General features: G+C 48.9%; 2 protein-coding genes across 4 annotated transcripts; one reads left to right on the plus strand and one right to left on the minus strand.

Annotated features, from left to right (window-relative positions):
- Positions 1-1,006: 1,006 nt before the first annotated feature.
- On the plus strand, positions 1,007-5,050 carry POLR2H (RNA polymerase II, I and III subunit H). Its single transcript, XM_006201024.4, has 5 exons — positions 1,007-1,782; positions 2,685-2,768; positions 2,852-2,945; positions 3,650-3,733; positions 4,699-5,050. The coding sequence occupies exons 1-5, from the start codon at positions 1,710-1,712 to the stop codon at positions 4,814-4,816; spliced, it is 453 nt and encodes a 150-aa protein (XP_006201086.1). The 5' UTR covers positions 1,007-1,709; the 3' UTR covers positions 4,817-5,050.
- Positions 5,051-8,490: 3,440 nt separating this feature from the next.
- On the minus strand, positions 8,491-11,786 carry THPO (thrombopoietin). 3 transcript variants are annotated; one of them, XM_015236660.3, is made up of 5 exons: positions 11,659-11,786; positions 11,279-11,365; positions 9,615-9,782; positions 9,299-9,379; positions 8,491-9,182 (listed from the first exon to the last, which is right to left on the minus strand). In XM_015236660.3, the coding sequence occupies exons 1-5, from the start codon at positions 11,773-11,775 to the stop codon at positions 8,799-8,801; spliced, it is 837 nt and encodes a 278-aa protein (XP_015092146.2). In that variant the 5' UTR covers positions 11,776-11,786; the 3' UTR covers positions 8,491-8,798. The 3 variants fall into 3 exon arrangements, with proteins under 3 accessions (XP_015092146.2, XP_072818261.1, XP_072818259.1); XM_072962160.1 differs by having other exon boundaries at positions 8,491-9,362; XM_072962158.1 differs by having other exon boundaries at positions 8,491-9,379.
- Between the last annotated feature and the right edge of the window lie 2,957 nt (positions 11,787-14,743).

Genomic DNA, 14,743 nt, shown 5'->3' on the forward strand with positions numbered 1-14,743 from the left:
TCCTTCGGCACGTGCAGGGGCCTGGCCAGGCCGGGTCTGTGGCTCTCTGCGCCTGGGCGGGAGGGGACTGAAGATGCCGGGCCCAGTAAGGCCTGAGCCCGGGGGCTGCAGAGCCGTCTCAATCAGACTTTGGGGCCCAATCTCTCTCTCAGGAGTGGCTCCCTCTCTTGCTTCTCCGGCGGGGCCAATGGCCCAGACCAGCTTGGCCTGACCCCTCTGCTCCGTCGAGGGGTGAGAAACAAAGCTAGAGGGACTTGGAGGGGGACGCTAGACCCAGAAGGGGATGCTTGGAACTGGGACCCTCGGTCTTTCTCACCCCCTTCCTTTCTCCTTCCCTTCTTTGCGGCTCCCCCAGGGAGCATCCTGGCCGGCAGAGTGTGCGGGGGCGGGGTGGTGGGTGGAGGTGGGGAGGTAACGGGAAGGGGTGAGGCCAGAGGGAAGGGAGGTCTAGGTGCCAAGGAGGCCGCTCCTGGGAGGCGGGCGTGGGGGAACAGAGGTCGTTTCTCCCTGACAAGGCCCAAGGAGAAACCCGAGTAGCTGCTGACATCTAGCCGCCATCGGGGAACAGTCTGCTGGGGCTCTGTGTTCTCCATCAGGGTCGGGAGAACGATAGAGCAGAGGGTGGGGTAAGCGCAAGGTGGATGGACAGTGTCAGAGATAGTGTCAGGGGAGAGGCCGGTGCCCAGGAAACAGGCAGTGTGGGAAGGAGGCAGTTCCAGGGTGAATGGGCACGTGGGAGGCAGAGGGGTTCCCAGGAGGAGGAAGTAGTGACCAGGAAGGGGGCAATGTGAGAACCAGCACCCTAGAGGAAGGGGAAATGTAAAGGAAGAGGTGGTATCCGTAGGATAGGACAGTGCCAGGATGAAGGGGTACATAGGAGATCAATGTCCAGAGAGGGCTCTGGTAGGGGTAAAGGCAGAACCTTGCTGAAGAGGCAGTGCTTGAGGAGGGCAGTGTGAAGGGGTTAATGCCATGCTGAAGGGGCGGTGAGAGGGAGGAGAGCAAGGGTGAGGGGGGTGCAATACCAGGGGAGGAGACAGTGCAGGCTTTCCTCTTTCTCATGGTAATATCATGGCAAATTCCCAAACTGGATGGACCCAGCTCGGGTAACACCCAGCTGGGCCGAGCCGGCCCTGGCCAGCCTGGGGGGGCCTCGGTGCCAGCTGGAGGGGCTGGGTACTGCGCCCTGCCGGGGGCAGGGTTCTGCTCCGCTCGCCCTTCGCGCGGACTGTGGCCTCGGCAGGCTCGGACCGGCAGGGTAGGGCCAGGGCTGGGCTTCTCTGGGCCAGAGATCAAGGTCCCTGGCTGGGATAGGCCCCCAAGCATTCCAGTCTTCCTGACCCGGCTTCTGAAGAGGGCGCAGTAGAGCCTCCGGAGAGAACGTGCCACCACGCCACCTCGGCCGGGGGTGGGACCTATGGTGTCCCCGCCCTGGGGCGGAGTTATCTGGACCTAAGACCCGCCCTTAAAGCTGAAGCCTCTTGGAAACAATAGTTCGGGGCGGAAGTTAAGAAGCCCCGATAGCCAGGCGGCGGAAGTGGCCGTGTGACTGCTTGTCCGTGCGCATGCGTCATCCTAATTCTTTGCTGCCGCTCTTCAAGCGCTGCTTTTCCTGTTTTTCCGCTCTTTTTCTCCACGCGAGGGGGTGCGCGTACCCCTAGCCGTGGTCGCGCGCTCAGCGCCTTTTCTACTCTCGTGGACTCCTCACCATGGCGGGCATCCTGTTTGAGGATATTTTTGATGTGAAAGACATTGATCCAGAGGGCAAGAAGTTTGACCGAGGTAAGTAAGATATGTAGGGGCAGTTTGGGGTAAGGGGCTAATCTTGGGGCCACGCCCCTGGGCCTCTGGTCCACCCATCTCACGTGGTCTGCCCCTACAGGTCCAGGAAACTTTATAGGTGTGAAAACGGAGATTCTGAGCTCTCCCTGTCTTCACACATGCTGTGCCCGATGCCTGGGCGGCCTTTTCTCGAGGCACTAGTGAACTTATGGGCATCTTTCTCTTCGCTACCCACTCTGTGCTAGGCGCTGTACTGTGTACTTTACACACACTTTGTCGTAATTTACTTAAGAGTCTCCATGAGGTAGGTGGTGTCTCACCCATTTTGCTCTGAGAGACTCAGCAATCCATCCAAGACTATATACAGCGAATAATCCGCCCTCAGAATCTGGTTCTTTGTGAAATCCTTACAGTTAAGAGTTGACGGCTTGATACACACCTCTTTTTTATGACATTGATCAATAATTGTTTGTCCTTGGTGTCTCTTCCTTTGTCTGGAGACATGTTTTTTAGGATGAAAACCAGTTCTTATACACCTTGATAATCCCCTTAGTACAGTGCCTGGCACTGAAAGATGAAACCTTTGGATGAATGAGTAACTTGACCCCAAATCAGGTTGTTTCTTAATTACCTCAGCAGGCCTAGAACCTAGATAGTATTTGGTGCCAGAGGATCTTTGAATCTTTTCTGGGGATTCTATCTGCTTGCTGTAGTTTTTCTCTCCTTCTTGCATATTTGATTCTGATTAGGCCTGCACTTTTGTGAGAGCAGAGGAGAAGCCAGTGGATGCAGATTGGGTTAGATTTGAGTATTCCGTTGCATACAGTCCCTCAAAGTGAGTTTGCAGGGTCTGCCCTGGGCCAGGCAATTACCTCTGCCACTCTTTCCCTGTTCCCCTCCAGTGTCTCGACTGCACTGTGAGAGCGAATCTTTCAAGATGGACCTCATCTTAGATGTAAACATTCAGATTTACCCCGTAGACTTGGGTAAGTATTGAACACAGACAATAGCGAGAGGCTTTTTACTGTTTCAGCTGTTCTTTACTCTCTGATATTGCCGTGATTTTCAGGTGACAAGTTCCGGTTGGTCATAGCCAGTACCTTGTATGAAGATGGTACTCTGGATGATGGTGAATATAACCCCACAGATGATAGGCCTTCCAGGTGAGGGAGTGGAGAAGGGAGTACTTGAAGTTTGCCTGAGGACTAAGTAGATAAGTGGTATAGAAAGACCCTTACTTTTTGTTTACTCTACTAATTTGTAGAATAAATGATTATTAGTAGAATCTATGTAACCTTAAGGAAATTGCTGCACCTAAGAATCCAGATATCCAGGTGTTTATCCAGAGCAGTGATTACATGTGTGTAAGTTGTAGCTTTTTATTTATTTATTTTTTGAAAACTTTTTTTAAGGGGTGGGGGGTGGTAACAAGGTTTATTTATTTTTTTAATGGAGTACTGGGGATTGAGCCCAGGACCTCGTGCATACTAAGCACATGCTCTACCACTGAGCTATACGCTCCCCCCTGAGTTGTAGCTTTTTGATAGTTAAGGAAATGACCACTGAATGACCTATGTTTGTTGTTTGGGAGGGAGTTTGGTGTGTTGGAAAGGCTTTGGAGCCCCACTCAGTTCATATCTTGGCTGTACCACTTACTTGTTGAATAACTTTAACCTTTTTGAATTAGTTTCCTCATCAGTAGAATACAGATGGTCATACCTAGCTCACAGGGTTGCTGTGAGGAGTGAATGACATCATTTGGAAAGTGCCTGTTGTTATGATGTTGGCACTTACCTACCAGTTACCATTTTAAAGGACCTCTTTTTGTTAACTGCTTTTGAGAATAACTGCCACTATTGTTTCACAGGGCTGACCAGTTTGAGTACGTAATGTATGGGAAAGTGTATAGGATTGAGGGAGATGAAACTTCTACCGAAGCAGCAACACGCCTGTAAGTTCCATGGTCTTGTGAGAACCCTTTCCCCCTTCTCTTTTGTGAGAATTTGGACTGAGCTCTAAAAATATGGGCCTTGCTCAGGCTTCCTGTATTGGGTCTCTCTCTACCCAAGCATCTCAGACCTAGGCAGGACCCAGAAAGAAACTGTTTTGGGAACAGTTTCCAGTCTGAAGTGTAGGCTCCTCACTTTGTCGTCTGTCAGAACTGAAACGTCTTGCTGTGTGAAATGCAAAGGAAAGTTACTTCTCCAAGAACTAAATGCAGCGTAAGTGATTAAACTGCTAGGCTTTTTTGTTTTTGTGTGTGTGAGTGTGTGAGTGTGTGTGTGTGTGTGTGTGTGTGTGTGTGTGTGTGTGTGTTTTGCTACTCTGCAATCCAATCCCCAGTTCTTTGGTTTCCCTGCTCAACTATTTTTTTCTTTTCTTTAAAATCTTATTAAAACAATATGTGCCCTTTGTAAGAAATTTGAAAAGCAGAGAAGTAACTTGAAGAAGGAAAAAAGTCACCTATAATTCTATACCCAGAGGGAATCTTTCACATAAACATTCTTGAATGTTCTAGGATTTTTTTCCTGTGTACTTTTTTTCTGTTAGATCATGTTGTTTATTACAATGTTTTGTTCTGTTCTTTTTGCTTAATGTTATGTAAAACGTGTTTCCTCAAGTCAGTTTAAAGCTTTTCCTAAACATTTTGATAGCTGTGTAACATTCCAGGAAATGGACATATTGTAATTGATTTGACCATGTCCCTTATTCTGGGCATGGAGTATTTTCCACCTTTGCTGATATAAAGAACACTGCCTTGCACATGTCTGTGCATTCATCTTTGTCTGAATTTTGCTTCTTGATGACAAAACTTTATGAGGGTGCCTCTTTTTCTTAGGCTAAGGTGGAGAACTGTTGAGTAGAGTAGCAATTGCTCTGGACCTCAGACTCATGGGACTGGGTGTTCTGTTTCAGCTCTGCCTACGTGTCCTATGGGGGCCTGCTCATGAGGCTGCAGGGTGATGCCAACAACCTGCATGGATTTGAAGTGGATTCCAGAGTTTATCTGCTGATGAAGAAACTGGCATTTTGAACCACCCGGGAAGCCAACCTTGCTGCTCAGTCACTCAGGTCATGGATATTCGTTCAAGCCCAAGGAGCAGTTGCTCTTGTTTACCTGTTTTCTGTCCACTGTGGCTGCATCTTTAGGAGGTCTGGACTCAATGGGAAACCGACTTGCCTGTGAAAGACTCAATGGGAGAGCTTAAAAGGAATCAGAAGTTGTTTCATGTGGATGCTTTTTAAAATTAAACTTTACTTTCTCAGACTCTTTCCCCTTCCTTTTTAAAAAATTTTTTTCCATTTACTTTAAAATCATTTTTTCTAGTTTGTGTATGGTACATCATGTTTCTGGCCCACCGCCAGATGTTCACATGTCAGGTAGGATCTATCCCAACCTCTTGCTTCTGGGTTGAGGGTTGTCTCAGCCTGCTGGCTGACTACCCCCAGCATCTGTCCTCCGATGTGATTTTCTATCTAGGAGAGAGTATTGTACTTTTGTCTCCTGAGGGCACCCCAGGCCTGGAAGATACCACCCATTTGGCATAGAATTTTGAATAGGCAAGGAGCCCTGCTGTGTCCTTCCAACCCTTTCCGTTGCTTAGGAAGTCAGAGCACGTTGACTTGAATGAGTCACTTGCATAGCCTGGAAATGTTCATTATTTTTATGGAAGCTTTGGGTTGAGGCTTTTAGACTCAGGCATGGGACATGACTCTGAAGAGGAGAGGAAGAGCAATTTGGTGGTTATGGAAGCAGGTGGAGGAGCTAGCTCTCTGCTCTACGTTCTGGTGCTGACCTGGAGGGAGGATAAGTGGTGGTGGTTTTTACCAGTGACACTGAATGGGGAGCTGCCGTGCAGACCACTGAAGTGGACAGGGCAGCAATACCAATGAGGTTGGCAGTCCAGTGCCAGTGCCCAGGACAATACAACAGCCTGACTGCAGTCACTAATTTAAAAGTGGGGGGAGAACAAAGTTGAGGAAATGGTGGTGCTTACAAGGGAAGCCCAGGGTAACAATCTAGAAAGATTGTGAGTGTGTATTAAGCAGCTGTCTTTTTTGCTCTCCTGGTTTTGCCATGGGAGCTGGTCCTCCTGCTGGGATGCCTGGGGTATTTCCTTCCCTATCATTTTCAGGTCTTTACATGAGGTGTTAGAAATAGTATTTAGGGAAATGGGTTGAAAAGGAATGGCCTCTGCAGGGGGGAGGAAAAGGTGTTTCTTTTGCTTTACTATGGGGTGGGGGTGATGGGAGAGGGAAATAGGAGATGAAGTGGGGGTGGGGATGAATTTTTATGGAATCCTAGAACCTTTCCCTGCCATCAGATTTTTTTGCAGGGGTTGGAGAAGAATAGATTTAGGTTAGAGTGAACCTAATTACCAATAATAGTTTGAGGAGTGGCAGAGCAGACTGTCTTGCTGCCCCGGGTGACAGAAGGAAGAGAACTGACGTACAGTTGAATAGAGATAAGAGTGTTCTTGTAACAGTTTTTGTCATTTCTATAAAGGGAAGAAGGGACACAGTCAGCCAGACAGAATGATTTGGGAACGGGTTAGGTCCTCCATAGGGGCAGCTTCACACTGGAGAAGCCTGTGAGTTATTTGCATTTGCCCTGGGGTAAGTCAAATGCCAGTACTGGATGCCTGGAACTTTCTGGCCACATAGTTCTTGCAGTTTTTGCCTCTCATCTGACTGTGCTGAGAGCCCTTAATTCTGTGTCTCTGGTCCTTTTGACATATTTCGTCCTGGGTACTGGATTTCAGGTGCCATAAGTATTTCATTTGATTGTTAGATATAACTTACTTTAGTCTTTAGTCTTTCAGTAAATTAAAAGGTCCACTTGCCACTCCATTGAGTGCATGCTGGAATGTGTAGTGTGGATGAACTGATTCTCTTCCATGCAGAAACTGACACCACCTGAGATTTGGACAGCACTTTTGAGCTTTGTGCATTTGTTGATTTTTTTTCTCTATGGCAACTGTTCTGTCTGTGACGGGAGAGGGGGACACCTGGAGATGTCCAAATTGGTCACCTGCACCAAGAGCTTTCGTTTTCAACGCAGAACTCTTTTTAACTGTTGATGTGTGGCTTCCTAAGGATTTGGAGATCTTTCCCAATAAATAGAGTCACTAACTGATATAGTGGACAGTGCACCACACTGGGGAGAGGTATGGGCTCCAGACTAAGTCAGCCTAGGGTGTTTCTTTACCTGCTCACAGGCTGTGAAACCATTGGGAACTTGCCTGGCTTCTCTGAGTCCATTTTCTCATCTGTAAGGTAGAGATGAGGGTACCCACCTTACAGAGACGTGCGTGTTAAAAAAGGTAATGTACATAAGGTTCCTGGCACACTGGCTTTCATTCTGTTGTGGAATGCCTTTAATGATTTTGGGGGTATTTGTGACAGTGTTTGGAACCCTAGGTTCCTGGCTCCTCTTCCTACATGGTAGCTTTTCCTCTCCTTTGGGGAGTTGAGGTGGGAGAAGAAAAAGTTTCCATTAGTTTTGCTACAGGAGCCTCTGGAGGTAGCACTGAACTTTGCAATAGAGTTTTTATTTGGGGCAGTAGAGATCTCTTCCTAAGCACCAAGATGGCATTTGTTTGCAAAGCCCCATAAGCCTGGTGTCTTTTCTAGAGATCCCCTGACAGAGTTTATGTGGTCACATAGGGCCGCCTTTTAGATGTGGTGCATCTAGGAACTGGGAAATGAGACTTCAACTTGTACTTGACGTGTACTTGTCCCTCCTGCTGTGTGAACCCTAGGAAACTGACTCATGCCACTTCCTGCACTTCCCCCTGACCTCCACAGGAGGGAGGCAGGAACCCATGCCTGGTGCAGCTCCCTGCTGAGCTGCTGCAGTGCTGGCTGTTTGCTCAGCTGTCACATCCATGTCTTGTCTTGACTGACCTGTCTGCACAGCCTTACCTGGGGTGTGAGGCTCTCCAGAGTTTCCTGTTAGCTTTTCCTCAGGCAGGGGGAGATCTGTTGCCCCCACAAGAAGAACATCTTCCCCTTGCTATTCAAGTAGCTCTTGGGTGCTCTCATTTTTTCTTTATTTACACAGGCTCAGTTTTATCTATTGTGTAGGGACAACCTTTCCCAGATACAACTTCTCATTCATTTCTCAAGAGTAAGGATCTCCTAAGAAAAAGCGATCAGAACCCCATTAAGGACAATATAGTAAAAGGAGTAAAGAGACTAACCTTAGTTCAGAGCAGAAAATCAAAACTCATTTTCTCTGACAGAGAAGCTCAGTCTCTACCTCTGTTCAGAAGCCAGGCTAGTCCAGGCCTTTGCAGAATTATTTTATGAAAAAAGAACACAAGAGAACTAGTAAGTTGTACATTTGTGCAGAATATAGACAAGAGGTAACTGGCTGCCCTGGTAGATACTATTGATAGTTTAAAAAAAGATAGCTTCTGAAGTTTTATGATATATAGTAAAAAAAATTCTACTTTCTCTCTCTTGCATGTCTCCCTTTACCAGAGCTTCAGTTTCAGGCAAAAGCAGGAAATCTGGTGCAGGCATACCTCGGAGATATTGTGGGTTTGGTTCCAGACCATTGGAATAAAGTGAATATCACAATAAAGCGAGTCACAGGAATCTTTTTGGTTTTCCAGTGCATATAAAAGTTATGTTTACACGATGCTGTAGTCTATTAAGAGTGCAATAGCATTATGTCTAAAAAAGTAATGTATATACCTTCATTAAAAAATACTTTATTGCTAAAAAATGCTAACCATCATCCGACAACACAAGGTTGCCACAAACCTTCAATTTGTAAAAAATGCAGTATCTGTAAAGCACAATAAAATGAAGCGCCATAAAATTAGGTATGCCTGTCTAGCTGCAGTTGTGTCCCAGGGCCTCTCCTCTGAGTAAGGGGATTGTATGTGGGAGGCAATGCTGAGCTTGGCATTGCCTGAGTACCTTACTCTCCCTGAGACAGATTCTGGAAGTGAGGGTGGGCTGCAACTAGAAGAGGACTGGTAGAGTTGGGTGTGATAGCAGAGGGGTCAGGAAGGAGGGGTTGGAGCTGGACCATGGGGATGGGTAAGGGGGGTGAAGGAGAGAAGAGGGTGTATTGTCCAGGAGGAGGATGGGCTGGGGAAGGAGAATCTCCAGGCTGGAGGTAGGGTGGTGGGGAGCCCATGTCTGAAGTTCCTAGAGGAATTCCCGGGGCTCCTAGGGCCCTGGAGGAGGGTCCAGGAAAGAGTCCATGAATCCCATTCAAGGGTCTGTGTGTCTTGTTTAGGTGTCCAGGGATTTGGCCTGAAGACCTGGATGTTTGGTTTAGTAGACTGGGAATCTTGGCTATGAATCCCTGCAGCCTCTTCAGAAGTCCAGAGCCAGTAGTTCTGGCTGAGACACTGGAGTTTGTCTCCAGCAATCCAAAAGTCCTGTTTGGGAGCTTGTTCGGGGTGAGGAATGGAGAGGTGCTGCTCAGAACAGCTGTGGTGGGTGGGGCCCGCTTGGCACAGAGGGTGGGCCCCATTACAAGCAGCAGGAAACGCACCTTTCCTCGGAGCAGTTGTTGGAAGCTCAGGAAGATGGCACTGGGATCCTTGTGAGCTGTGGTCCTGCCCTGTGGAGGAAGCTGAGGGCAGAGGATGGGCCTGAGGCCAGAGACCTGCACCAGACATCATGCCTCCTGGTCTATGTGGGAAAGATAAGGTGCCAGCACCCAGGCTTTGTGGCTGGGAGGGAGCACCCCTTAGCAGGTCAGCTCTTCCACCCTCAAGATTTCTAGAATTCCCCTTTCTTCCCTCAGATCTTCTAAGGGGAGTCAGAAAAGAAAGACAGTTTCTGTAGTTGCCTTGACTGGGACTTACCTGGGTTCCAAGGAGGCCCTGTAGGGCCCCAAGGAGGAGGCGGACCTGTCCAGAAAGGTGCACCAGAAGGGATGAGAGGCAGCTGGGTCCCAGTTGTCCCCGTGCTGCCATCACTGCCTCCAGCAGAAGGGTCGCTGCTCCCAGAACGTCCTGTGCCTTGGTCTGCTCCTGGAAAGAGATGGAGGAGAGAAGCAGACAGCTTCAAAGGGTATGCTAATAGTGGGTGGGGAGCCTGTAGGAGTAGCCAGCAGAATGAATCATAGGAGCTGAGAATTGGACAGGACCAAGGTCCCACCCAGCACAGGAATTCCTTCACAGTCTCCCGACAATTGGTCATCAGCCTCTGCTTGAATAACTCCAGTGTCCAGTAACCCAGCCTGGTCTTACACTTCATTCCAGTCAGAAAAGCTTTTATCCCCCCTCACATTGTGCTGAAATCTGTCCCATTGTAGCTTTTAACTCCTGGTTCTAGTGCTGCAAATCTACTCTATCTGCTACAAAATCTTAGGGTCATATGATTTTTTAAAAACTCAATGTAGAGTTGAGACCATCATAAAGATTATAAAGATAAAGGGATGGCAGGCTTACTGATAAATGTTGGAGCTGGAACTATAAGAGATCCCTAGCAATTGCCCTTCTTTCCTAACCCAGGACCCCAGAAGACCTGAGGGCAGACAGGGAATTCTAGGGATCTTGCGGGTAGAAGAGCTGGCTTTCCAAGGAGCGCTCCCTCCCAGGAGGTTTTCTGAGTGTCAGACTAAAGCACTTCATGCTCTACCACAAGACTGCCCCTCTTCTCCAAGCTAATCACACAAGCTGCAATATTTTTTCAACTGTTCCTCACATAACGTATTTTCTAATCTCTTACTGTTCAGGTTGCTTCCTCCTTTTGGAAACATGCTAGTTTAATACAGTTCCTCTGAAGAAATAAGCATGTGTCTAAAAGAGGCTGGCTAGTACTCAGCACAGTACTTTAAGTGCAGTCCACTTGGAATAGTTTTACAGGAATGTTTCTGTAATGTGGATGTTAAACATCTAAAGCTACTTAGAATCCCTAGCTTTTTAAGTAGCTGCTTCGATAATGTCATTACAATGCTAATTTGGGGATCAATTTAACCCTCCCAGATATTTTTCATAGTAAGTACTGGGGCTAGAAGTTTATATGAGGGAAGCAGGAGCACTGTGGCCTGAAAGCTGGAGTAGGACTTTATTCAGTTACTTTATATGTTGAATTTTGTATACATCTCTGTTAAATTCCACCTTGTTTTCAACCTAGCCTTTTAGCAGTTTGAACCTCAATTCTGTTTTTTTTTTAATTTTAGCTATACTCTCCAGTTTTGTGTCATCTGAGGACAGCAGATCATCTTACTTCTTCATGCCAGCTTAAGAAGATTGAATGGAAATAGGTCAAAGGCATGGCCATAAGAGACTTCTATCTTGCTTTTCATTGGTAGTCAGCTTTGACTCTATTTAACATACTGGACCACAAGCCATCATCTTGTCCAGAGGATATCCCCATAGCAGAATGTAGATTGGGTTAGAATGGCCAAGCTGAAGGTGAGATCTTTTTAGGGAGCTCAGGAATTTTGAAGAATCCATGGGAAGCAGTCGGAAACAGATGAAGACAGGACTAGGGAAACCAAGGGAAAGGATGACTTTCTTACCGTCTGGGTTTTCCATTCTCCCAAGCTGAAGTCCACAGCAGGCAGCAGGACAGGTGTGGACAAAGGGTTAATGTCTGGGCACTGGCTCTGCTGAAAAAGATTGGTGGAGGGGTGGTGGAGAGGGAGCTGAAATAGAGGGGGGTATGGTGGCCCAATAACCAGGATAGGCGTCTAAGAGTAATATAACCAGAAGAGAGCTTTTAAAAGAGGGTTTGATTGTAAACCACAATCATTGTCAACATGTGGTGATCAGGGGGTGGTGGTCTTACCAAAGACTACTGGGAGAGTGGTGATTGGATCAGGGGGTGAGAGGAAGTGATGGGAGTGAGGGTATCTCACTAGGTAGGTGGATAGAGGGGAGAGTGCTTGGGGATTCTCACCAGTCTGCTGTGAAGGACGTGGGAGTCACGAAGCAGTTTATTTAGGAGTCGGGGGTCACAAGCAGGAGGAGCCGGGCTGGACAGAGTTAGTCTTGCAGTTAGGAGAAGTATGACCATGAGGAGCAATTCTTAAATGAAGAGATGTGAGGTTGAAAGGGGTGGATAAGGAAGAAATTATTGTTGGGTTGTGGCCCAGGAATTCCCACTTAGGACCCAGATCTGAAATCCAGGGAATGTGCCCCTCAGAGACCTTCTTCCTGGGAAATGGGACCCCCCACCCCCACCCCCATCTCCTTTCTCTTTCCCCTCCACCAAGTTCTGATTTAGCCCTAGTTCTCTCAAGGCTGTTCTCACCAGTCAGCTCCATTCTGGCCAGGCTGTCTGGTTGGAGTGGCTCCCTGTATGGGGCCTCTCCCCTGAATCCTTCCTGGGGCCATGGAGGCGGCTTGGGCTCTTGCACTTCTGGGCAGAGTAGGGTAGGGCACAGGTGGGGCACAGGTGGGTCGAGGAAGAGGGTCTAGAATCTATCCTGCAAGTGACAGGAATGAGGAACATTTAATTGAGTTTCAAGGAAAAGACTCTACCTGGCTCGGGGAACAGATGCTGGGAAGGTGTGAGATGCTGACCAGCCTAGAACTGCTGAAGCTTGGAGTGCTCCCACATCGTCTTGTGACTGTAGCATACAGGGTCTCCTCTGTCAGGGTTCCTTAGTTCCTGAGGCAGGTCTGGCCCTGCCCCCTGCCAAGAGCGGCAGGACAGGATATGTACACACACATCTCAATTCTCCTCAAAGTCTGAGCAACCCTGGTTGTTTCATTGGAGAAAATCTAGGGTGGGGATGGAGAATGGAAGTATTGGAGAAGAGCTTGGAAACAGGGTATAGGGCCAGGACGAGGAGGTACCAAACATGCAAAGTATGCTGAGGAGTAGATTGGGGAATGGGGTTGAAGAGGGGAATGAGGCAAAAATAAAACTGGACTTCTAGAGGTCGGTGATTAAAAGATTGAGAAGGTGGTGTGGGAGAAATTAACCTCTCATTCTTTTTCTATTTACCCCAACACATAAAGTCTCTTGGAGTTTTCCTTTGCACTCTTAAGTTCTGAAATACTGGGTTATCCAAGGTAAAGAGATGGGCTAACAGTCCTGAGACTTCCTTCCTGAAGCAAGTTGCCCAGGAATGATCACCTGCTGGGTGAGGTGATGCCCGCCTTACAGGGCTTACCTCGTCTTAGACACCCACCTTATCCGTCTCCTAGCCCTCACCTTCCTCCCAGCCCCCGCCACAGACCCCTTCCGGTTCCTTTGCAGGACCCCCCACATAGCTTCCTCCTTCTTTCACAAGTTGTGCAAAGAGGCCTGCACCTGATTCAATATTGGGATTTCCTGTAGGTCTGTCAACATGCATGAGCCCTCCTCCCCTTACCATCTCCCTGTGCCTGGCTTGCCTGGCCCAGCTTCCCCAGCCCCAGGATTCAGAACCCCATAAGCTAACTAGGAATGACTGGGTAAGAATGGGGATTGCAGCTGTGTCCAGCTTGGATCTGTGTTCCCTAAGCCTGAAATGTACCTCCTTTCTTATTTTCTCCCTGGGCCTAGGTCCTCTTTCCTTTGGGCCAGCCAGGACTGTGCCATATTCCACCAAGTCTGTGATCAGTCCCTCAGAAAGCAGCACCCCACCCCCTACCCCTGCTCTGTCCTGCTCCTCCCATTCTGGGAAGTCTACACTCTTCTCGACAAAGGTCAGTGCCTGTAGGTTCCAGTTTGCCTGCCCCTCCCCCAGCAGAGAGCCCAATTCCTCTTTCCAGTCCTTCCTACCCTCACTTAACTCCAAACCTTGCTCGCCACTCACCACTCACCGGGTGGAGAAGGGCTCCAGGGCCCAGGGGCAGAGCAGGCAACACTCTGTGGAGCAGATGGGTAGGAAGACAGGTGGCGTTGGGGCATAGCCCCTCCACGCCAGTGGGGTCACACGCCTGCCCAGGCTATTTCTGCCCAATCAGAGAGCAGGGAGCCACCAGACACTGGCGATGGCCCCCGGAAGTGACGCCTTCTCCTCCCACCCACTCTGGACCTGGAGCCCCTGCCTGGACCATGGTCCACTAGCGGAGCCCAGCTCCTCCACCCACACACACTACAGGGAGGATCTGAATAGGTGGATCTCTCTTTTCTGAGGAGATGGGAAATCTGGAAACTGGCTGGGAGAGGAGACAGGAGGGAAACAGGTTTTTTCCAGGAGGAATCTGGCAGGACATTTTGGTCCCTGAGGAAGAGACACAGAGGTCTGGTTTAAACTGGGGGGTCTTTCAGCTCCTGGCTGTCCAAATTTCTTTTCCCTGTATACCACACCTGCTGCTAAAATTCAGTAGGGCTCTTGCTTTCCTCCTTTTCTCTCTAATAACCCCCTGGGGGTCATGTCTTATTTTACCTTTGCAAGTGGGAATGTGGGTATTACCTGTATTAGAGAAGACCCTGTCAGGGGTCAGTGTTACCGGGATAGAGGACTCGAAGGTGAGGGGTGTGTGTGCTGGATTAAGCTGGCCTTGGGTGCCCCTCTGCTGGGGACCAGTGGCTCTGACAGCTAAGCCCAATTATCTCTGTGCTGATGTTCTCCTTTGCCGGCCCTGTCTTTCTCCCTCTTCCATCTCCTACCACTCCACATGTGACAAGAGCAATAACCAGGCCCATGTGTCCCTGTCTTAGGAAAGACAGCTGCTGAACCTCCCCCGCAAATACCTCCCGCTGGCCCCCCTCTTCCTTTGGCCCTGGCTCTAGTTCCTGTGCTTTCCCCTCAGTCCCAGTCTCCCCACAGTCTGTCCTCAGGGGCCTCCTGGCCTGACCTTGTTCCCACCAACCCCCCCACCCCCTTTCTTCCTCAGGCTCTCTCCTGCTCCTCCTCCCAAGGATGGGGCTGTCTGCTAAGGAGTATGGCCTAGATCCCGGAATTCTCCAGTTCAGCCAGACAAGATGCCTCCCAAGATTAGGAAGGAGGGTGCTGGGATGGTTGGGAGGATGGTGGGAGTGTGGGGGTGGGAGGGGACAGAGAGACTGTCATGACTAGGAAACGGAGACAAAAGATGTTGGGGGT

This window comes from Vicugna pacos, chromosome 1, assembly GCF_048564905.1.
Source record: "Vicugna pacos chromosome 1, VicPac4, whole genome shotgun sequence".
NCBI lineage: Eukaryota > Metazoa > Chordata > Mammalia > Artiodactyla > Camelidae > Vicugna > Vicugna pacos.

Bases quoted from the DNA above. Each gene is read 5' to 3' on its own strand.
- POLR2H (XM_006201024.4), top strand. From the start codon at position 1,710: ATGGCGGGCATCCTGTTTGAGGATATTTTTGATGTGAAAGACATTGAT. The intron at 2,769-2,851 runs GTAAGTATTGAA...CGTGATTTTCAG, and splicing joins GATTTACCCCGTAGACTTGG to GTGACAAGTTCCGGTTGGTC. The intron at 3,734-4,698 runs GTAAGTTCCATG...GTTCTGTTTCAG, and splicing joins ACCGAAGCAGCAACACGCCT to CTCTGCCTACGTGTCCTATG.
- THPO (XM_072962158.1), bottom strand. From the start codon at position 11,775: ATGGTCATACTTCTCCTAACTGCAAGACTAACTCTGTCCAGCCCGGCT. The intron at 11,366-11,658 runs GTGAGAATCCCC...CTTTTTCAGCAG, and splicing joins ACGTCCTTCACAGCAGACTG to AGCCAGTGCCCAGACATTAA. The intron at 9,783-11,278 runs GTAAGAAAGTCA...ATCTCTTTCCAG, and splicing joins GAGAATGGAAAACCCAGACG to GAGCAGACCAAGGCACAGGA.